The 23,255-nt window shown below is 40.7% G+C and overlaps 1 protein-coding gene across 11 annotated transcripts in view; it reads right to left on the bottom strand.

Moving 5' to 3' along the window:
* RGS22 (regulator of G protein signaling 22) overlaps positions 1-12,316 on the bottom strand; it is a 122,104-nt gene extending 109,788 nt beyond the window's left edge. For all 11 annotated transcript variants that reach the window (XM_035011628.1, XM_035011623.1, XM_035011626.1 and 8 more), the window contains exons 1-2: positions 12,277-12,316; positions 11,762-11,790 (exon numbers count right to left, since the gene is read on the bottom strand). In XM_035011628.1, the coding sequence (XP_034867519.1) occupies positions 11,762-11,790; positions 12,277-12,301 (54 nt within the window). In that variant the 5' untranslated portion in view covers positions 12,302-12,316. The remainder of the gene's footprint in view (positions 1-11,761; positions 11,791-12,276) is intronic.
* Between the last annotated feature and the right edge of the window lie 10,939 nt (positions 12,317-23,255).

The raw sequence follows: 23,255 nt of genomic DNA on the forward strand, positions 1-23,255 counted from the left end.
TTAGCTAAGCAGAAGTAGAAAAATAATCCAAGTTTCCAACTTCCTTTCAAGCCATTCACACACAAAGCCATTCATCTAATTTCCAATGCAGAATCCTGTACTGATACACTTTAGATTAAGAATGCTCTCATCAGGGGGGCACCTGGGTGGCTCAGACAGTTAAGTGTCTGCCTTCAGCTCAGGTCATGATCCCGGGGTCCTGGGAATGAGCCCCACATGGGCTCCCTGCTCAGCGGGAAGCCTGCTTCTCCCTCTCCCTCTGCCTCTGCCTGCCGCTCTCCCTGCTTGTGCTCTCTCTCTCTCTCTGTCAAATAAAAAATAAATAAATAAATAAATAAATAAAATTTTAAAAAAAGAATGCTCTCATCAGGGATGCCTGGGTGGCTCAGTCGGTGAAGCATCTGCCTTCAGCTCAGGTCATGATCCGAGGGTCCTGGGATCAAGTCTCACATCGGGTTCCTTGCTCAGTGGGGAGCCTGCTTCTCCCTCTGCCTGCTCTGCCTGCCACTCCCCCTGCTTGTGCTCTCTCTGTCTCCTTGACAAATAAATAAATAAAATCTTAAAAAAAAAAAAAAAAAAAAGAATGCTCTCATTAATCAGTGAATAGGACAGACCATATTTCCAAAATTACACCTACCAGGATGCACCTATTTTTGCTGTTTCTTCCTAAAGTACACATAGTCTTTCTTCTCTCCCCTCTAAACAAGCCAATCACTAGACCAGAGCTTTCCACCAGGATGCAATAAAACAGTGGTGTACAGACAATAGACTTTAATGGGTCAAGACAAAGTGGACATCTTCAGCCTTCAAGGCAACCAGGCACAGCCAGGGATGGCTGGAGCTTCCAGGATTGTGATGTCTGGTTGTGAGCAACCTGGTTTGGGACTCCTTGTGTCCATCTCCCTCCCCTGGAGAAGGCGATTGACGAGTTACATCCCACACCTATCGCTCCTCTGTAAGACACTGAGCATAGCCAAGGAGTTGCCTGCTTGGGAAGCCTGCTTCCCCCTCTCCCACAGATTTATTAGCTATCTGTAGAGCATATCACCCTCCCATGAAGCTGCCAGAAGAGACTGTTTGAGATGTCCAAGAAAACCATGCACAGCCAAAGGTGCTGACAGCTTGGAGGAAGGGGGGAAGGGAGATCCTGGAAGGCTACAGATAATGGCCTCAAATCTCTGCCTTCACATATATCAGATATTTCTGTCCACTGGTAACTGATGTTTGCCTGTGGTAGTATCCAAGCTAGATACAAGGTGATCACTCAAAAACTATATGCATATACTGCAACATAGTTTCATCATTATTTAGAAATATTTGATATGAAACATTTTATTGATTTCTGAATCAATTTGTTTACCCTCAGAAATTTTGACATTTGTCATGAGAAGAAGAACTATTAAATTTTAATTTCAACTCTTGCAATTTTGAATGGTTACAAAAAACTGTCTAAAAATTTTTAACTCTTTTTGGGTGAACAGTTTCCTACCTACAGAGACTATTCAAGAATTTTAAGAGATCACCATTAAAAAAATCTAGATTAGTAACTGCATACAGGCATTTCAACCATAAAACTTGATATTAAAAAATGTTACCTACATCCAAAAAAGGAAATTAAGAAAATAATTCGATTTACAAAGAAATTTGCTGCAAAGTAGTAAGAGAAGACATAAATACATGGAAAACATACCATGTTTATGAATTGGAAGACAATATTGTTAAGATGACAATACCACCCAAAGCAATCTACAGATTTAGTACCAAAATCCCCATAACATTAATTATAACAGATCTCCACCAAAATCCCAATAACATTATTTTTTGCAGAAATAGAAAAACTCATCCTAAAACTCATATGGAATTTCAAGGGACCGCAAATAGCCAAAACCATCTTGAAAAAGAACAAATTTGGAGAACTCACATATCCTGATTTCAATACTTACTACAAAACTACAGTAATCAAAACAGTGTGGCATAAAAAACAGAGATAGAGACCACTGGAATAGAGTCCATAAATAAACCCTCTCATACATGGTCAAATGGTTTTCAACAAGGGTGCTAAGACCATTCAGTGAGGAAAGGACACTATTTATCAACAAATGGTGCTAGAAAACTGAATATCCACATGCAAAAGAATGAAGTTGGACCCTTACCTTATACCATACACAAAAATTAACTCAAAATGGATGAAAGACCTAAACATAAGAACTAAAACTATAAAATACTTCCCAAAAAACATAAAGATAATTCTTTATGACCTTGTATTTCCCCATGGATTCTTAGACATTACACCAAAAGCATGAGCAATAAAAGAAAAATTGGACTTTATGAAAATTTTAATATTTTGCGCATCAAAGGCATCTATTAAGAAAGTGAAAAGGTGGGGCGCCTGGGTGGCTCAGTCGTTAAGCATCTGCCTTCAGCTCAGGTCATGATCCCAGGGTCCTGGGATCAAGCCCCGCGTCGGGCTCCCTGCTCAGCAGGAAGCCTGCTTCCCCCTCTCCCACTCCCCCTGCTTGTGTCCCTGCTCTCACTATGTCTCTGTCAAATAAATAAATTTTAAAAATCTTTAAAAAAAAAAAAAGAAAGTGAAAAGGCCACCTACAGAATGTGAGAAAATATTTGCAAATCATATATCTGAGAATCAAGAAAAAGATAAACAATCCACATTTTTTAAATGGGCAAATGTCGTGAATAGACATTTCTCCAAAGAAGATATTCAGGTAGTCAATAAGTATGTGAAAAGATGCTCAACATCACTAGCAATAAGAGAAATTAAAATCAAAACCACAATGAGATATCACTTCACATCTACTAGGTGGGCTGCAATTTAAAAGAAAAAAAAGTAAAATAACAAGTACTGGTGGGGATGTGGAGAAATTGGGATGTTTATATGCTGCTGGTGGGAATGTGAGATAGTGTAGCTACTGTGGACCATAGTGTGGCAGTTCCTCAAAAAATATTATATATAATTACCATATGACCCAGCAATTCCAATTCTGGGTATATGCCCAAAAGAACTGAAAGCAGAGACTCAAATAGAATATTGTACACCCATGTTCATAGTGGCATTATTCCTAATAGCCAAAAAGTGGAAGCAACTCAAATGTCCATTGACATACCAAAGGATAAACGAGATGTGGTATATACATACATGGAATGGTATTCAGCCTTAAAAAGGAATAAAATTCTGATTCATGCAACAACATGGATGATCCTTGAAAATGTTATGCTAAATAAAATAAGCCAGAGACAAAAGGACAAATATTGTATGATTCCACTTATATGAGGTACCTAGAATAGTCGAATCTTTAAAGACAGAAAGTAGAATAATGGTAACCAGAGGCAAGTTACTGTCTAATGAATACAGAGCCACTTGGGTGGCTCAGTCAGTTGAGCATCGGACTCTTGATTTCAGCTCAGGTCATGATCTCAGGGTTGTGAGACTGAGCCCTGCATCGGGCTCCGTGCTGGGCATGTAGCCTGCTTGGGATTCTCTCTCCCTCTCCTTTTGCCCTTACCCCCCTCCACCCCTGCTTGTGCTCTCAATCTCTCTCTAAAAAAAAAGAAAGAGAGAAAAAGAAATGTTTAGGGTTGATGTCTATCTTAGGGATACCTGCAACTTACTTTGAAACATAGTTTAAAAGTGGATTGATGGATAAATGGCATAGTGGACAGGATTAGAAACATGTAAAAACAAATGTAGCAAAATGTTAATAACTGTGACATCCTGGTGGTGGGTATATAGGTGTTCACTATACAATTCTTTCAACTTCCTTGTATGTTTAAAGTTTTTCATAATATAATGGAGTGGAGACTTATGTACAAGGAAACAATACCCAAGTCTCTCGGCACCTTATGGACAGCCTTCTTAGCCTCCTGTGTACTAAATGACAGATCCCAAATCACTATCATCCTCTCTAGAATAAACCCCTGGACATCTGATCATCTTCTGACTACTACCCTGGGATCCCATCCTCTAAGGGTCAGATCCCTAGCACCTCTGCTTCACCCTCCTGGTCATAACGTGCCAAACTTCATCTTCCCTACCCATCCTTAACCACACCACACTATGAATCAGTCTTTCTAACCACATCTCTATTAATACAAACAGATCCACCTGTCCCCCCAATCCCCAATCTTTTCTATCACAAAAAGAGTTTATGATTAATGCAATTTGGCTATTGCCCAGCTGTCCAACCCCAACTCGTACTACCATACTTCAGTCATAGCAATTTTTTTTACAGTTCTGCACCTTTGCACATGCTAATTATTCTACCTAGAAAATCTCTTCTTGCCTTATTCTCCTATTTATCCTTTTTCTTTCCCAAAAGTCATCTATGCTCCCCCATCACAATCTTTAATACTTCATACTAAAACTGCCTGTTTACATGTCTCACCCACTGGATCATGAACTTTTGGAAGAAAAAGACAACTTTTTATTCACTTTTTAAATTCCCAATGCTTTTATTTTTTTTAAGATTTTATTTATTTATCTGAGAGAGAAAGTGGGCAAGAGAGAGAGCACAAGTTGTGGGGGAGTTGGAGAGGGAGAATCAGGCTCCCTGCTAAGCAGGGAGCCTTATGTGGGGCTCAATCCCAGGACCCTGAGATCATGACCTGAGCCGAAGGCAGCCGCTTAACCAACTGAGCCACTCAGGTGCCCCCCCTCTTTTTTTTAAGATTTTATTTATTTAGATTCCCAATGCTTTTAGGGGCACCTCAATAACTCAGTTGGTTAAGCGGCTGACTCTTAATTTTGGCTCAGGTTATGGTCTTGGGGTCCTGGGATCAAGCCCATACTGGGCTCTGCGCTCAGCATGGACTCTGCTTGAGATTCTCTCTCCCTCTCCCACTGCCCCTTCCCCTGCTCTCTCTCTCTAAATAAATAAGTAAATCTAAATAAATAAATAAATTCTCAATGCTTTTATGTAATAGATGATTACAACATTTTTGTTGAATGAATGCTTGAATGATTACATTAAGGACGTGAAAGCTGAAAAGACTGATAAACCTAATAAAGACTCTAATAAAACAATATTAATAAAATAAAAAGGAGAGATACTGCTAAAAGACGAAAACAGTCAGAAAACGAGAACACAGAAATGAGAAACAAGCTCCACAAAGTGGCTTGTTGAAAGTGTACCTTGCTTATATCAAAGCATTTTGGGAAACTTAAGAGCTCATAGTGCATTTCTCAGACCCTCACTGGTTCACAAAATTGACTGTATTATGAATGTACTCTATGAACGTGGGAGAAAATAAGGGTAGTTCAGGACACCTGGGTGGCTCAGTCCATTAAGAGTCTGCCTTTGGCTCAGGTCATGGTCCCAGGGTCATGGGATCGAGTCCCGCATCGGGCTCCTTCCTTGGCGGGGAGCCTGCTTCTCCCTCTGCCTGCCGCTCCCCCTGCTTATGCTCTCTCTCTCTCTCTCTTTGACAAATAAATAAACAAAATCTTAAAAAAAAAAATAAGGGTAGCTCATGCAATTTAAGTATGGACTCTCCTCCTTTCATTCTCAAGAGTTATCATCACAAATTACAATCAGCACCTATCCAGCAGTACTTTTTTTTATTTTTAAAGATTTTATTTATTTGAGAGAGAGAATGAGCAGTGGGGAGGGGCAGAGGGAAGTAGGGAGAGAGGGGGAGAGAGAGAGAGAGAGAGAGAAGCATACTCCCCTCTGAGCAGGGAGCCCTATGTGGGGCTTGATCCCAGGATCCGGAGATCATGACCTGAGCCGAAGGCAGATGCTTAACGGATTGAGCCACCCAGGCGCCCCAGTACTTTTCTATTTGATTTCTGTTCTCACTGTCTCTACTGGAAGAAAGTCTCAAAGACCTGGGGAAGGTAAAGGAAGCCCTCAATTACCTTTCATTCAATTTCATCTCAAATCAAACCTACTTGGCTTTAGTCAGTTCATTTGGCCAAATACCCTAAGGCTTTCTCCCTGTACAAAGGTCCTTACAACCTGACATTGTCATTTAAAAGAGAGAGAATGGGGCGCCTGGGTGGCTCAGTCATTAAGCATCTGCCTTCGGCCCAGGTCATGATCCCAGGGTTCTGGGATCGAGCCCCACATCGGGCTCCCTGCTCTGCGGGAAGCCTGCTTCTCCCTCTCCCACTCCCCCTGCTTGTGTTCCCTCTCTTACTGTGTCTCTCTCTGTCAAATAAATACATTAAAAATCTTTAAAAATTAAAAAAAATTTAAAAATGAAAGAGAGAGAGTACCTCCCACTCTTTATCACCTCTTCCATTTTACACCTTACCCATGGGTAAAAAGCTTCCCTAAGTCCTAATACACTTTTGGTTCAAGCCTCAAAATTCACACTTAAACATAAACTGCTTATCCTCTTATTGTTTCACATTAAAGGTCATGCCTGCAATCAGAAACTATACCACTTTGGGGAAGAGTGACTGACAATGTGTGTCCCCAGTAGTGTCTAATAAAGCGATATATGCAAGTAGTTGCTTAACAATATACTCGTTCACTAACTTATTGGTGGAACTTCTCATGCAGTTCCTGGAGTTCGAGAAAGCATCAGAGAATTAGATTCCACCCAGAGAATTGGAGTCCACAGAGATGGAAGAATTCCAAACAGCCTAACACTTTCCAAAGGACTTCCAGGACCTGTCTCAGTTTCCAAATGACTTGCTGGAAACACTTCTGGCACACCCTCTTAAGAAAAGAAAGGGAACTGGGGGAAAGAAGGAATGGTGCCTACATTTACCTGCTCCTGCCCTCCACCATTCCCATAGAATGCCACCTCTGTGTTTATTCTAAGTTCATTCAACCTATACAAATAACAGAGTATGAATTTGAACAAGCTAAGGATTAGCTAAAAATGAATATCATTTTTAACAAGTATGATACAGTAAATACTGCATGAACTAGTCTCTCTTGTTTTGATGGTAAAAATAAAGGGATCTGCTTTTTTTTCACTTTTTTTCTTTTTTAAATGGCATCTGCTTTTAAAGTTAACGAAAGTGGGCTTCATATATCAGACAATCGTCCAAAAAAAAAAAAGAAGTCACTGTACTACAAAATTTTTACTCTACAAAGACTATTTTTGAGGCATGATGTACCCTCCTGCATAGTTTCAAACTATGAAATTTTTAGGGGTGCCTGGGTGCCTCAGTTGGTTAAGTGTCGACCCTTGGTTTCGGCTCAGGTCATGATCTCGGGGTGGTGGTATTGAGCCCTGGGTCGGGCTCCTTGCTCAGTGGGGAGTCTCCTTGAAAGATTCTCTCCCTCTGCCCCTCCTCCTCCAAAAAAGTAAATAAATAAATATTTTTAAAAAAAATTTCAAGGCACAAGAAAAAAATATGATTATTTTGGATTTAAGAGTCGAGTAATTAAGCTTTTAAATGAATTTATTTTCTATTTTAAAGTTAAAAATAATTTAGCAGTCACTTTCACTTTAAACTCTTCTCCATGTATACCTAACGCATAATCAAATCCCAATGTAACATAAAGCAATCTGAACTCAACTTTTCTTGCTATGACAGATTTATATTTCAGTTTTTATGGAATATAAAAATGAAAGGGGCTTGGGTAGAAGCAAGTGATGAAAAGAATATTCACTTTATCACTTTATTACTTGAATTATTTATAAGAATATTCATACATTGCTTTTATAATTAAAAATATACCCCCAGAGGAACTGATGAGAAAATTGAATGTATTAACATTTTTGTCTGTATTTTCCCTAAGAGAGAATTATCAAAAACCAATCAAATACAAAGTTAACAAAGACACTGAAGTAGAAGAATGCCAGGAGAGAGGAGCTTAAGAAATATAGAATATATATCAAAAGAAACTTTGCAAAAAAAAGATAATAAGTGAAACATGGCATAACAAACAGAGAAGTTGAATCACTATGTTGTACATCTGAAACTAATGTAACATTGTGTGTCAACTCTAAAAATTTTTTGAATAAAACAAAATTAAAAATAAATGAAATAAATCACACTAGTTATCATATATGAAAATATCCATCAACCAAAATGTATTAATCATCTAATAGCATATTCTGGACATTGTGCTACACACCACAGGGTATATTAAGATTGTACTGAGACCCAGTACCAGCCCAGTAGGAATTCACAATTGTGTGAAGAAATTGCAAATTTTCCACATAAAAAGTTAAATCATACACAAGGCAATGTGTCCCTGACAACAAATGATTTATTCTAAAAGACAACATTTTCTAGGCTTCCTTACAACTAAATGTGGTCATGTAACCAAATTTTGGTCAGTGGAATGTAAGCAGAAATGGCGCGTCTTACTTCTGGAAAGCTGATGCCACTTCTCCCTCATGATCCCAGCTGACTGCTTCTGCTCCAGCATCACACCCTCCTTCCAGCCAGCAGGAAAGAAGAAAAGGGCATGGTCTCTTGCTTTGTGCATTAGATAGAGTCAGTTAGACCCAGGTTCTAATTGTGGCTTGACCAGGTACCAGTTGGGTGTGACTGATTTAATCCCTGTAAACATCAGCTAGAAAATGTAGTCTAATCTAGAAAGCAACGTGTCTAGCATATATCGTGGGAAAGGGTAGAATCGATCTGGCGAGCCAGAGAGCTCTGCCACATTATATCTCTAAGAATATCAATGAGAAAAAAATTATTTTGACACTTTTGAAAAACTGAGGTAAATATATGTGCAAGGCATGAATCATTTAATCTATCGATAATCCTGGGTGAGCACATGAATTGCAGGAGCTGGTCACAAACTGGTCTCTAGGGCAAGCTGCACAGAGTTCAAAGGCAGTCCAGATGACGTGAGGTTAGTCAGCTGTCATTGAGGAGGTGAGCTGGGCCTTGAAGGGTGTGCAAGACTGGGAAAGAGACGCGGAGGGTAACGGAGGCAAAACTGCATGGCAAAGGCAAGAGGGCAAGAGGAGCAGTTTGGCTGGAGCAGAAGAAATGTGGAAGTGCTTAATAATCCCAAAAGAGTATGAACTTTGTCTATCACACAGAAAGTACTGGGAGGTAAGGTTAAAAAAGGCTAAAAAGCCATAGAAAAGATTTTGAATGCTGGAGGGAGGTGTTTGACTTTCCGGCTCGGCCAGTTACTAGAGGTGTGGCCTCCAGCCAAGTTGGTTAAGAGTTGTGGACTTCAACTTCCTCATCTGTGAAACGTGGGTGATTAATAACAACCTAATGGAGTTGTAATGAGGTTAAATACTAGCCTGTAGTCAGCATTCAATAAATAGGAGGATTAATAAAAGAGTGGAGCAATCAAGTAACGTGGTAATTCTTTAAAAGAGTTAATAGCAATCTGACAGCCAGGGAGCCAGGGCAGGAGTGATGGGAGGGGGAGAATCTGAAGGTAGACAGAGCAAAGCAATAATCATCCAGCGCAGGCAATGCACACGAGTTTGCACTTTAAGCTTTAGGCCAAGAAAAATTGGAGTCGACAGAGTGAATATTGGAGGCAGTGATATCAGTTAGGACTACTGCCAGGGTCCAGGCCCGGGATGAGGGCCTGAAATAAGACAGTAGCTGTGAGGCTGGAGAAAAAGACCCAGATAGGAAAGGAACTTGGTAAATGATTGCAGGTGGGAGGTGAAGACAGGGGAAGAAAGTTCTGGCTTCTTGGACGACTGAATGGCCAGTGGTACCATGAACCAAAACAAGAAAAAGAGGAAGAAAAACAGCACAGGGCTGAGGGGAGCAGAGAGAAAAGGTCACTTTATCACACTCTTGAGAGAGTGTGGAATAGGAATGGGACTGTGGCGGTGATGCAAGGACATCCAGCTGATGAAGGTGCCCCATAAGCCAACGGATATAGGGTGCTGGCGTCAGAAAAGGTGTCTGGGCTGGAGACGTATAGATCTGGAAGCTCTGGGACATAAGAGTAGCTAAAACTATAGGAGAAGAAGAGCTCCCCCAGAAGTAGTCTGTGAACAGAGTCCTGAAGAGGGTCAACACTTTCACGGGCAAAAGAAAGAGAAGCCGGAAATGGGGACATGAAAAGGAGAGATGGGAAACCAGGAGATGGTGGTATCAGAGACACCAAGAGAAAGAGGGGTGGCTAATAGAGTCTTGGAGCTGTTAAGAGTTCCCAAACAGTTACAAAGACCTGAGGGGTCAGAAGGCTACTCAAATGGTTAAATACAATGCTACTGAGTGCTCCTCAGAGAATTTATGGTGGAATTGTATGGGAAAGATTGGCTCCAGAAATGCTGACCTCCTGCAGGAATGAAGAACAGTTCCGGAAACAGTTTAAAGAAATCTGCCACTACCCAGGGTTACACTGAGGCAACAAGAAGATGGGTGGAGTTACTGGCATGCTGTTTGTGTATCGACCTTGATGTCTGTCTGTCTGTCTGTCTGTCGCTCTCTCTCTCTCTCTCAGTAGTGGACCAAAGGTCCAGAAGGGTGAAAATGGAAGGTGCTAGCAGATGCAGCCCCTCACCCTCTCCTTTCACAGCCCCTCCCAGGTAGACTGTAAACTTTTTGAGACTTACCTTCAGCATCTAGTAGTGCACTGTGGATACAGAGGCCCTCACGTTTGTTGAATAAAAAGCCAAAAGCAAATAAGGTAATTGGCCAACAAGAGAAATAAGTGCTGGAAGACATAAGCCAAATAGCACAGAGAAGTGGTGAAGGGGAGGAAAAATTCTTCTCTGCCCTCAAGGCCTTCCAGCTAGACTACGTGAATTGCATTTACATGGGACAGATTAACAGGAGAAGATCAGATTTAATAGTGTGCATATGGGGAATCCACAAAGACATGGAAATTCCAAAGAGGCAAAATGAGGCCTTTATGTCCTTCTGACTCAAGGAGAAGGGGTAGGGGTGTGAGAGTTCCAAGGGAAAGAGCGCAATTCACAGGAAGATGAAAAAGAGGAAATGTTTGGTAAGCAAATGTGTGCTGGGCCACTGGGAAACAATGGGACATGGAGGACTTGGATCAAACAGGCCTTGCCAGGTTCTTCCCTGTCTACCGTAACTTGTTCATACCATAATGTTGTTCTCTGTGGTGATGGTTCTTTTCCTGGATCCTCTACCTAAATTCTTTTTAGGCAGTTGCAGGAGAGATAAAGAGCTGTTCCTCAATCTGCTGGGTTTTAACTGCTTTTTAACTGAAAATAATCTTCATGCCAAAGTGGCCCGTCATGGGGCAGCCTGCCCTTGGCCCCTACAGTGGTTAGGGCTCTTGGAATCAAATTCCAACCTTAGTAGGAAATGGGCTCTACTACCTCCTATCTGGTTGTTTAACTTTGAGCAAGTTCCTTAAATATCCAACAGGAGTTACAATAGAACCCATCCTAAATGAAGCACTCACTTAAATGATCAAGGATATAACCTATTTGGCAAAGTACTTATTACTACTCGACTCACCAGAAGTCTGACCTGAAACACTCAGTACATTTTTAAAGTAATTATAACTATAAAGTGACCACTTGTTATCAATCAGCGCCATCTACTAATGTTTACACAACCAGGAACTGCAGCGCCACATCACAATAAAACCATGGAGATAAAACCTACCTCGCACGGAGTCATGAAAGAGTTTAGAGAAATTAAATGAGGTCATTTATGTAAAAACATCCACCATAAAAATCAACTGGCCTCTTCCTAAAAATGTACCTGTTAAAGAATGTAAAAATGCTTGTACTCAGCACCACTGTTAACCAAGCCAAAGCTTCGATTATATTCATTTGGCAAAAGGAGAAAATATACAGCTTTCTTCTACAATCTATGATTTTAAGAAGCCAAGAGGGAAAAATAGTCCTCTAAAATTGTACTTACAAATCCTTCTTCTGTAATATCTGGTGGCTCTGAAACAAGATAAAATATGACATTATCTCACTCAAATCTGATTTCCTTTTAAAGTAAATGAAATAATTCGAGACAGCACCTAGCCCTGCTTTATCCGTGGGCAAGCTCAGTAAAATTTTGGCCCTCCGTCCATTCCCTGCACATGGATTGAATTTTAAGTTGGAATTCAAGGTGGAAGTGGGGAGGAAAGGCCTCTGGAATCCAGCTTGGTCACTAATTCACTGTGACCCTGAAGTTAACCTCGTAGGCTTCCATTATTCCGGCTGCAAAACGGAGAATTAAGCAAGACAAAATAAGACGGTGCCAATGAGGCAGTGCAAACGGGGGTCGCCGGGGGCGGAGCGGGGGTAGAGGGAGCGGGTGGAATTCGCAATAAAAAGCTCAGAGAGCGCAGGGGAGCCAGGGTGTGGAACGTGTGGAAGGGGGGCGCCCGGGCGAGAAGCCACGGCCAGAGGCGGGTGTGGGGTCCCCGCCGCCGCACCTACCCGCGGTGAGCCGCCTCGGGGCCATGCCGCCGCCGTTGCCCGCGCCCGGCGCCCGCGCGGGGCCGTCAGGGCGCCATCGCCCGGCAGCGCCCGTCTCTCCCCGGGAGCGGGAGCCGGGGCGCACGCCGCCGCCGCCGAGTTGCTATGGAGCTGAGACAATGCGGGCCAGGCGGGCGGCGGCGCGCGCCTCCCGGGGGCCCGGGCCGCCGCAGCCCGCCCCCCTCCGCCTCCGGGGCAGGGGCGGACGCCGCCGCCAGGGGCCGGGGGGCCCGCGCGGCCTCCCCGGGAGAGGGACCCGACTCGCCCGGGCCTGGTGCCCGCGGTGCCCGCGGCCCCGGCCTGTTCCCGCGCGTCACGTCCGTGGCCGCACCTTCCAGGAAACTCGGTGAACGCTGGTTAAAAGGACCCGCCGGCGAGCGCGTGCGGGAGACCGGGCCCGAAAGGGGGAGTCGGGCCTCCGGAGTTTCCTTGAAAAGGAAGGAAGGAGGACATAGTCACACAGCGCCTGAGCTCACCCCCAGCTGTAGAAATGCCTACATCAGAAGTCAAATATTCGTGTGCTTTAGGAACGAGATCGGCCCCCACGTTTTTGCTTCACTCTGTTACAGCTCCTGCCTTTTCACATCGACGATGTCCGTAGTGTGTGTTCCGGGGAAAGTAATGATGGAAGTAAAAAGTGAAATTCGGAAGAAGAAAAACGGTACTTCTAATTAAGAGGAGGGGGAGGGAAGGGGGAAGGAGAAAAAGAAGACTTTTATTAAAGTCATAGTCAACTCAAATTTCTAGTCCAGATTTCCACTTCTGGAATTTCCACAGCTCTCCCTGCTCCTGAGAACCCTAAATCCAGTTGCTTGCTGCAGGTACGCAGTGGTGGCTCATCCTTGGATGCTTCCAAATCAAAATATCCGAAAGGAAATCTACATTTCCCCCCATTCCTTATCTTCAAATTTCATCTTTCTGCGTATATCCCGTGTTCAGTAAGTGGTACCTTCATCTACCAGGTGACTCAACTCAGAAACCCCATATGTAGACAAGGTCCTGCCAGTTTTAGGTCCTGCCAATTCTACAGTAAAGTATTTCTGGAATCTGGAATCTCCTCTCCACTCCCATGAACAACCATACCCTAAGCACAGGCTCCCATGTGGAGTGTCATAAAAAGCTCCTTAACTTTTCCCTCTTCCACTGCTTGCTTCCAGTGGGGTTCCCCTTAAATCCATTTCCCATGCTGAAAGCGAAAACAATCTCTCTAAATACGAAGATGGCCCACTTAAAACCTTCAGTGGTTCCACATTTGCCTCCTACCCTGCGGGGGACATCCAAGGCCTGTCAGGGTCCTGCAGGTATGTGAATGCTTGAGCAAGCAAGGAGTCAGACAATGGGTGCTCGTAGAGCAAGGAACTGGTACACCTTGCCTACTTATAGTTCCTGCCTTTTCAATAGTACATAGTCAAAGAGAAAAATAAAACTATAAACCACTGCTTGGACCAAACAAAATCAGAGGGCCAAATGAAATCAAGGGGGAGTAGTGGAAGCAATCAGAAAGGCAAGGGAAGGTGTGAGGCCAAAAACCACGGGAGGGTTTTGTCGGCCCTTGCAAGGATCCCAGCTTTCATCCGAGTGAAATGCAAACCATAGAAGTTTTGAGCAGAGAAGTACTATGATCGTACTTTTATTTGAAAAGGGTCACTCTGGGTGCTATCTAGAGAATGTAGATGGGCACAAGTAGAAGCAGACAGGAGTGGCTCAGACCAGGGTGGTAGCAGTAACAGGTTTGAGAAAACTCAGATCCTGCATACATTTTGACGGCAGAGCCAAGGGTATTCCTGACAAGTTGGTTGTGGGGATGAAACAAAAAGTAGCTGAGAATAACTCCAAGGATTCTGGCATGAGCAACCAGAAGAATGGGGTTGCCATCATCCGAGAAGGGAAAAGTTGTGAGTGGGCCATGTTGTGGGGGAGAGTTTAAGAAGCGTATGAGCCTTACAAGCGAAGGTTCTGAATTTGCAGTTGATATAGAAGCTTGGAAGTTAGGAAATGTAAACTTGACAGCTGACCTATAAATGGGCTTTGTAGGCATTTATTTGCTTGCACTGTTTCTGCTGCCACAGAAGCCCTTCTGGCCTTTTTCAAGCAAAATTTTCTCATTCTTCAATACTCAGCTCGAGTGTCATCTTCCCCAGTGTAGCCTCCTATGAATTCATTGGCCTCTCCTATTTTTCCTGTATATTGGATAAAAACTCCTATCTTAAAACCATATTAATATTAAAATAATCGGTGCAGAGAGGTGTGCCCACTACCTCAGTGTCACCTAGCAGACAGTAAATTCCTGGGGATTGAAAGAGATCCATCTTGGGACGCCTGGTGGCTCAGTCAGTTAAGCGGCTGCCTTCGGCCCGGGTCATGATCCCAGGGTCCTGGGATCGGGTCCCACATCGGGCTCCTTGCTCAGCAGGGAGCTTGCTTCTCCCTCTCTCCCCCTCTGCTTGTGCTCTCTCTGTCAAATAAATAAAATCTTTAAAAAAAAAAAAAAAAAGAAGAAAAGAAAGAGATCCATCTTATTTCACCCCCAACCCCCACACCCACACCCCTCTACTGAGTGCCTGCCACTCAGTACGTATTTGTTGAAATATCTTCTCTGCATTGCAATCATTCCGCACTGTGCCCTGTTCACAGAAGACTTGTTTATCCCTGTTTCAGATAACCACACCCATAAGAAGTCAATTGTTTTATCAAGTGTGGCTACCACTTATTGCACACTTAACTATGGGCCTCTAACAATACCCCTAAGAGATTGGTATTATTATTTCCAACAGTCTAGGAAACTGAGACTTCCAGAGGTGAGATAATTTGTTCAACGACAAACAGCTTTAAAGTGTTGAAGACACAAGTTGATCCAGGTCTGATTCCAAAGCCTTTGCTCTTTAACAACAATGCTATGCAGCCTTTCCCTCTAAAAATAATCTCATGAGGGGCGCCTGGGTGGCTCAGATGGTTAAGCGTCTGCCTTCGGCTCAGGTCATGATCCCGGGGTCCTGGGATCGAGTCCCGCATCGGGCTCCCTGCTCCTTGGGAGCCTGCTTCTCCCTCTGCCTCTCTCTCTCTCTCTCTCTCTCTGTCTCTCATGAATAAATAAATAAAATCTTAAAAAAAAAAAAAAATCTCATGAGGTTTAAAAAAACAACCTAAGAATCACAAAGACCGTAACTTGAACCCAAATGTGTAGGTTTTAAGTTATTCTAATGTTTTTTGGTGATTTTATTTTTTTGTAATAGCTTCATTGAAATGTAATTCATATATCATACAATTCATCTATCTGAAGTATATACTTCAGTGATTTTTAATATATTCAAAGTTGTGCAGCTATCACCAAAATCAATTTTAGAACATTATTACCTCAAAAAAGCAATCGTTAACCTACCCTCTGTCTCTGTGTATTTTCCTATTCTGGACATTTCATATAAATGGAATCATACCATATGTTGGGCTTTCATGACTGGTTCCTTTCACTTAGCATGTTTCTAATTTTCATCCATATTGTGGCATGAATCAGTACTTCATTCCTTATTGCTGAATAATATTTCATTGTGTGGATATATCACAGTTTGTCCATTCATCAGTTGGTAGACATTGGGTTGTTTCTACTTTTTGGCTATTATGAATAATGCTTCTATGAACATCCATGTACAAGTTTTGGTGTGGACATATGTTTTCATTTCTCTTGAATATATACCTAGGAGTGGAATTGCTGGGTCAGAGGGTAATCCTATGTTTGTTTGACAACTCTTTGTAGCCTTTTGAGGAACTGCTACACTGCTGTTCCATATTGGCTGAGCCACTTTATATTACCACCAGCAGTGGGTTAAGGATTCTGGTTTCACCACGTCCTCACTAACATTTGTTATCATCTAACTTTTTTATTATAGCCATCCCACTGGGTGTGAAGTGGTTATCTCTTGGTGGGATTGATTCACATTTCCCTGAAGACTAGATTTAATTTACTTTTAAAATATTTTATTCTGTCTCTGCCCCCCAACTAGCTAGTTTTTCCAGAAATGCCTTTTTCTACCTTTGGTCTGTATCATTGTTGAAAACTGATGCTGTCCAAAACCAAAAGTTTATAATGGGAATTATATCTACATAAGTGGAATTAAATTTCTGTTTACTCTGATTCTGGACATGTTGGTAGCAAATTTGAAGGATGTGCTTGAGATAGCCTTACTTAGAAACAGACTTTGTGGTACACCTGTAGTTCAATTTGGGGAACTCTGGAGAGCATCTCAATCTCCCTGCAAAATATCTAAAACTGTTGACGAGAAGCCAACATAACCATGGGACAGAAGTGATATGTTAAGCTGCTGTGGACAAAAAAAAAAAAAAAAAAAAAAAATTGATTAGGTTTCAGATATGAGCCCTAAACCAAATGTTTCGAGGGCTGACCTAAATTGCAAAGATTTATTTGCACTAGGGCTACTCGATAGCCTGCTCAGGAGGCAAAGCTACAAGGATTTATTCACTGATTCTCCCAAGTACTGCTGGAGAGATGTGCTAGTGTGTGTGTGTGTGTGTGTGTGTGTATCTCGACAATCACAAGCAAAATTTCAGGCATCCTACGTGTTTAATGATTTAGAAGTACTAGTCCTTTCTTGAGTTTGATGTGGTAGGGTCCCACTTAAGCCTAGTTCTAAACTTTTCTGAATGTGAACAGGAATAGCACCAAAGGCTGAAATTTATATCATTGTGATTTTAATTTTTAATAGTAATGAGATTTTTTATATGGCTGAGAGTCTGAATATACAAATGGACAATGGCCAGACCCCATATGCCAATAGAACTCTGACTCAAATCTCTGCAGCAACCAGTCTTGGAAACCAAACCAAAACCTCTATGGCAATAGAGCCAGAATGGTCAAGTGACTGACAGTATCCCTAATTTTTGTCCCTATTTCCAATTAAGGACCAACCAGAGAAAGCCAAATAAGCTTCCCAAACCAATAACATAGGATTCCCTGTAGATTATAGTTAGCCCGCTTCCTGCTCCCCCATGCCAACAACCTCCGATCAGAGCACACCTGAAGTCTTCCCCTTTTTTGCACTATACAGCTTTCCCCCTCTCTTGCCTGCCTTGAGTCTCTACCAAATGCACATGATGGTGTCTGACTCCCTTGCTATCGCAAGCTCTGAATAAATACCCTTTGCTTGTTCTTCTCTGGGTTGTTTTCATTTATTTCCATATAACTAAACCATTTTTTAAATTTTTACACACAAATGAACCAGACTGACAGAAGAGTGCAGTATAATGTTTTTTCTAGGAGCTGGATTGCAACTCAACATCTAATAACGTATTATACCAACCCCCCACTGCAGTCCCGAAAGTAACTGCCGTTGTGGCAAGATCAGAAACACAAATTACAAAATTTATATGTTGTTTATTTCCATTCTCTTTTTGATCATTATCTTTCCTTTTTATGAAATTACACATCTAAATTAGATAACTACACCATTCCTATCACATTTAACTAGAAAACAGCATTTTTTTCTATTTCTTAACAGTTCATGATTTTTTGAAGAAGGAATATAATTAGTTTAATACATTCATTAGGCAATTTCTTAACTTATCCAAGATAACTACCATCTGGACCTGCTGGTTTAGATTTATTATAATTGTCAATATATTCCATTACATTACTTTGCTTCTTGCACAAACTGATGAGATAATTCCATTTTTAACCCTTCCCTAGTTAAAGTTTTAAAACTCTAATATTGCTCTAGGATGTTGTAGTTTTTTACAAATAGAGAATATAGTTGAACCTTAAACAATGTGGGGGTTCAGGGTACCAACGCCCTCTGCACAGTTGAAAATCCACGCGTATCTTTTGACTTCCCCAAAATTTAACTACTAATAGCCTACAGTTGACCAGAAGCCTTACCGATAATATCAACAGTCAAATGACACATATTTTGTATGTTATATGTATTACATACTGCATTCTTACAATAAAGTAAGCTAGGGAAAAGAAAATATTAAGAAAATCATAAGAAAGTGGGCGCCTGGGTGGCTCAGTTGGTTAAGCAACTGCCTTCGGCTCAGGTCATGATCCTGGAGTCCTGGGATCGAGTCCCACATCAGGCTCCCTGCTCAGCAGGGGGTCTGCTTCTCCCTCTGCCCTCTTCCCTCTCGTGCTCTCTGTCTCTCATTCTCTCCTTCTCAAATAAATAAATAAAATCTTTAAAAAAAAAAAAAGAAAGAAAATCATAAGAAAATATACTGACAATAGTCTACTGTATCAAAAAAAAAAAATCTACATATAAGTGGACCCACCCAGTTTAAGCCCATGTTGTTAAAGGGTCAACTGTACTCGAACGTTGCTAAGAGAGTGGATCTTAAATGTTCTCATCACAGGAAAAAATGGTAATTATGTGATGGGATGGAGATGTTAGATAATACTATGGTGGTGATCACTGTGCAATATAGAAGTGTATCAAATCAATGTTGTACACCTTAAACATCCACAATGCTCTATGTCAATTATATCTCAAGCTGGAGAAAAAAGGAAAATTATTTTTCTTCCTTTATTTAATATAAGGGCAATGTCTTGAATATATATTTCCTTCTTTTGAATACCAACACAAAAATATCTTTGCTGCCCTAGCACATAAAAATTTAAATGTTGGGGCTCTTGGGTGGCTCAGTCGTTAAATGTCTGCCTTCGGCTCAGGTCATGATCCCAGGGTCCTGGGATCGAGCCCCGCATCAGGCTCCCTGCTCTGCAGGAAGCCTGCTTCTCCCTCTCCTTCTGCTTGTTGTCTCTTTCCCTCTCTCTCAAATAAATAAATAAAATCTTAAAAAAAATTGTTTTAATGTTATGTTGTTAACTTTCTGCATGTGTATTTTTTTACCACTTAATTCTGAAGTGATGCATATTTCACCTCGCAATATCCTCTACCCCTAAACACCTAACGTGTATATACACTTATACATACATACATATTTTAATTCTCATTTAGCATATCATTATCATATGGTTCATTATCATATCATGTGACAATCATTAATTCAACAATTCAGTTAATATTTGCTCTATCATCTACCATGTAAGACATTCTGCTAAAGGAGGTAGAGAGGTGAATAAAACAGTTCTGCTCTTAAGGAACTTGCTAATGGTGGAAGACGACAAGAATTTATTTTTTTAAGATTACAAGAATTTAATACAAATAAAACATGCCAGAGACAGCACAAGAAAGGTATAAATAAACACTAGGTTCAAAGAAGGTAAAAATTTCATCTTGTTGGAGAGATCGTCGAAGATGATTCATGGAAAGAAACTAAGGATTAGCTGGGTTTGGTGGGATTTAGTATGGCAAGAGAGAGGGGAAGAGGGAAAAAGCAGAGGGGAAATTTAGGAAGTAGTAAGGAATCTAGTTTGGCTGGAACAAAGAGTACAGAGTGGAATGGTGAGAGAGATTGCTAGAAAGTTAGGACTATTAGGAGATACTAAATTCAGCTACATTTTTAATAGGAAGCAATATAATTGGAACCACATTTTAGTACAAATAACCTGGCAATGGCTATTTAGGACAGATTTAGATGGGGAGAAAGTAAAGGCAAAGAGACCTGTTAGGAAGCATTTACAGAATCTAGGCAGGCTGTGATTCGGATCTGAACCAAGCAAGCACCACCTTTCTGCAGAAATGAGAATGCCAGAAGGAAATGGTTGGTAGCAAGCTACCACCCTTCAAAACCAGAACTCACCTCCATGATTCTACTGCTCCTTCCGCTCCTCTGGCTCCTGTCCATGATGAGGGAGCCAGGAGGGCAGAGCTGCTGGGCAAGTAAATACAGATGGCCAAGGCACAGACCCAGCCGCCAACAAGGTGTTCCGTTAAAAGTCATCCCAGAAACAGAGCCATCTTGCCAGCCAGCTAAAATATTTTAATTAGCAACTCTGAGCAATAACTATTACCTAAATTTATTCTGTATGCATTTTTAAAATTAAGTCAAGGAACATTTCCCCTACCTGGCAATGTCACAGTACATCAGCGTCAAATATAGAAAAGTTAAATTAGCTTTTTTGAAGGAGGGCCAAAATCCCCATAAATGAGTCTTTGGTGCCCCCTTGTGGAACGTTTAGTGTGAGCTTTGAAATATTACCTTTTGCACAGAAACAGTAATGGGTTACTGCCATCCTTTAAGACATTTTAAGTGCTTTCTGTACATGTTACACTATTCCTAAGGCACATAAAATAAGGCCATGTGAATAATTTAATTCAAACTATAAACATAAGAGACCAAATGTTGAAAATGTTCAGTAAATTTTTATCATAAATTTATGACAATTTTGCTCTGTGAATCATAAATTAAGCAAAGGTAATGGAAAACTTAGCTTTACACCGTGCTAGGTAAGTATCAAAACTGTTTCCTCAATAGCACTTCTACCCTTAAATTATTGCTAACAAATCCTTAAGACATTATTAAGTATTTAAATAACTGGAATAATTGTAAATGTCCATATTTGTGCCCATAGAAATGCTAGTATAAAATAATCAGGTAACTTTTAAAATGTTGTTTCTCTTTATATCACTTATCACAAGTTTCTGACCATTTATTTTCCAAACTAGGGAATGAAAAATAGGAAATTCCTGTCTTTCCTGGAGACAAGTAGAAGTCAAAAAGAAAAAAATATTCCAGGCGCCTGGGTGGCTCAGTTGGTTAAGCGACTGCCTTCGGCTCAGGTCATGATCCCGGAGTCCCGGGATTGAGTCCCGCATCGGGCTCCCTGCTCAGCAAGGAGCCTGCTTCTCCCTCTGACCCTCCCCCGTCGCATGTACTCTCTCTCTCTCTCTCATTCTCGCTCTCTCAAATATAAAAATAAATAAATCTTTAAAAAAAAAAAAAAAGAAAGAAAAGAAAAAAATATTCCTGCTCATTAGCTGACAAGGCTGTCAAGGGGGCAGACCACAGTGGGGAAAGGTAGATTCTTATCCTAAATCAGTAGAAGCTAAAGTGTTGATTTTCCCCAGATTTAACACTCCTTCTTCCCTTATGTCCTTATTAAGCAGTGGGAAAAAATACAAAAAGAAAGTGCCAAATTTAATCATCCCTCTTGTATTGGAATCTTCTTGGAAACGCAGAGCAGACCTATCAATAACTGGTAAATTTTTTCTTATTACTTTCACTCAATAATCAAAATCTGTAAGAAGGTAGTAATGACTGGAATGTGTTAATACTTATTTTCATGCCTTGTGTCTTTAGATTACAAAGACCTTGGGCCTGGAGATAAGTCTTTCTCTGGAACTGAGCTCTCAGATAATAGTATATTCATGCAATTCATTTAGTTTTTCAAATTATAAAGTTGTGAGGAACTACGGAGCTAAGGAACGACTTTATAGCAGAACTGTTTTAAGTCAGAATTTTTTTCCTGACATACCAATAGATTTTCCCTTAATGGCAAAACAATCTTCCATTTAAGACATGGTAATTCGATGCATATTGAATTTATCAACAGGGATTCTGTGGAGTCTTGTCATGTACAAGTGGCAGGCTACCTCTGGTAGAATCTTGGCTCCCCCGCTTGTTGTCTAAGTGATCTTAGATGATTTAACCTACTTCTTGGCTTCCCGATATATAAAAGGAATAAGATAATAACTGCCTTATAGAGTCAACGTGAGGAATAAATGAGTTAACACACGTAAGGGATTTAGGACAGTGTCTATACATAGTAAACACTCAATGTATGATTAGATGAATTTTTTTTTCAAGCAGACATTTTTTACAAGCAAGTTAGAAGCTGGCTTTATAGTTTCATTGAGCATAATGCTAACGATATCAAGATCATATATTCTAGCTCCACAAATGGTATCTTGTTTTATTCTATTCATATTTAGCCAAACACATAGCCATACAGATTAGTGTAACACTTAGAGTTTCAACACTTAGAGTGATCAACTCTCTTAATTTCTCTCATTTATAGACAGGAGAAATAGGCTCAGAATCAATAAGCTACTTGCATAAGGGCACAGCTAGTAAGTAGTTTAGAATACCCACTCCGGCTTTTTGACTCCTAGTCCAGTGCTCTTTCCATTACACTTTCACAAACTGTAAGAACAGTAACTAAAAGAAGGAGTAAACCAAACAAATCCACTGATTACATGTGTGAAGCAATTTAAGAAATCATTTAGATCTCACTTTTTTGTGTCATGAAGCATTAATCACTAAGATCAAATATTATGAAATTAACATAGGATAGAGTTGTAAGTGTTTATTCGATAAAAATTACTAGTAGCACTAAAAAAATCGACTCATTCAAAAAATACTTATTGAGCCCCTTCTAGTTGCCTGGCACTGGGCAAGGTGCTAGGGATGCAACAGCATTTAAATCAAACATGATGTGGTCCAGGTCTTCACAGAGCTGAGAGGCTCACGGGGAAAGAAAATCAACAAACAATTTGAATAAAGTAAACTAAGTGCTGTGACAGGGGAAGCACAGGATGCTACCGGAGCATAGAGCTGTTACTACAATACATAGTTGTTTACAATAATTTGGAGAACGCTGATTATTTTCTGGATAGCTAAAGCCTTTGTTTAATAAAGTTATTCTAGAAACTGTATGATTTTCTTCTAGTTAACCTACCTCTGAACCCCATCACAAATATAAAGCTTACCAATAAAAAGCTTATCTTTCAAATTCCTACTCTGATCTTTTTTCTTCAGAATTTTTATTATGAAATCATTAAAATATGTGGTACTGAGTCCTTATGCTATTTTACTCATAACTACTTGATCATGGTGCTCAAATCCCAATCAAAACCAGAAATATAAAAAATTTGAAACTCCATTGTTAACAGTATCTGCGGTAGACAAGAATACATGGAGATTGTTGATTTCTAAAACAAAACGTGGTAAAATCTACATTTTCAACAGTAGAGTAAGATAAAATATTACATTCGAATGGACTGAGTAGCTACAAGACCACAAAGGTGATC

This window comes from Mirounga leonina, unplaced genomic scaffold, assembly GCF_011800145.1.
Source record: "Mirounga leonina isolate KUSES-001 unplaced genomic scaffold, KU_Mleo_1.0 Mir_165, whole genome shotgun sequence".
Lineage (NCBI taxonomy): Eukaryota > Metazoa > Chordata > Mammalia > Carnivora > Phocidae > Mirounga > Mirounga leonina.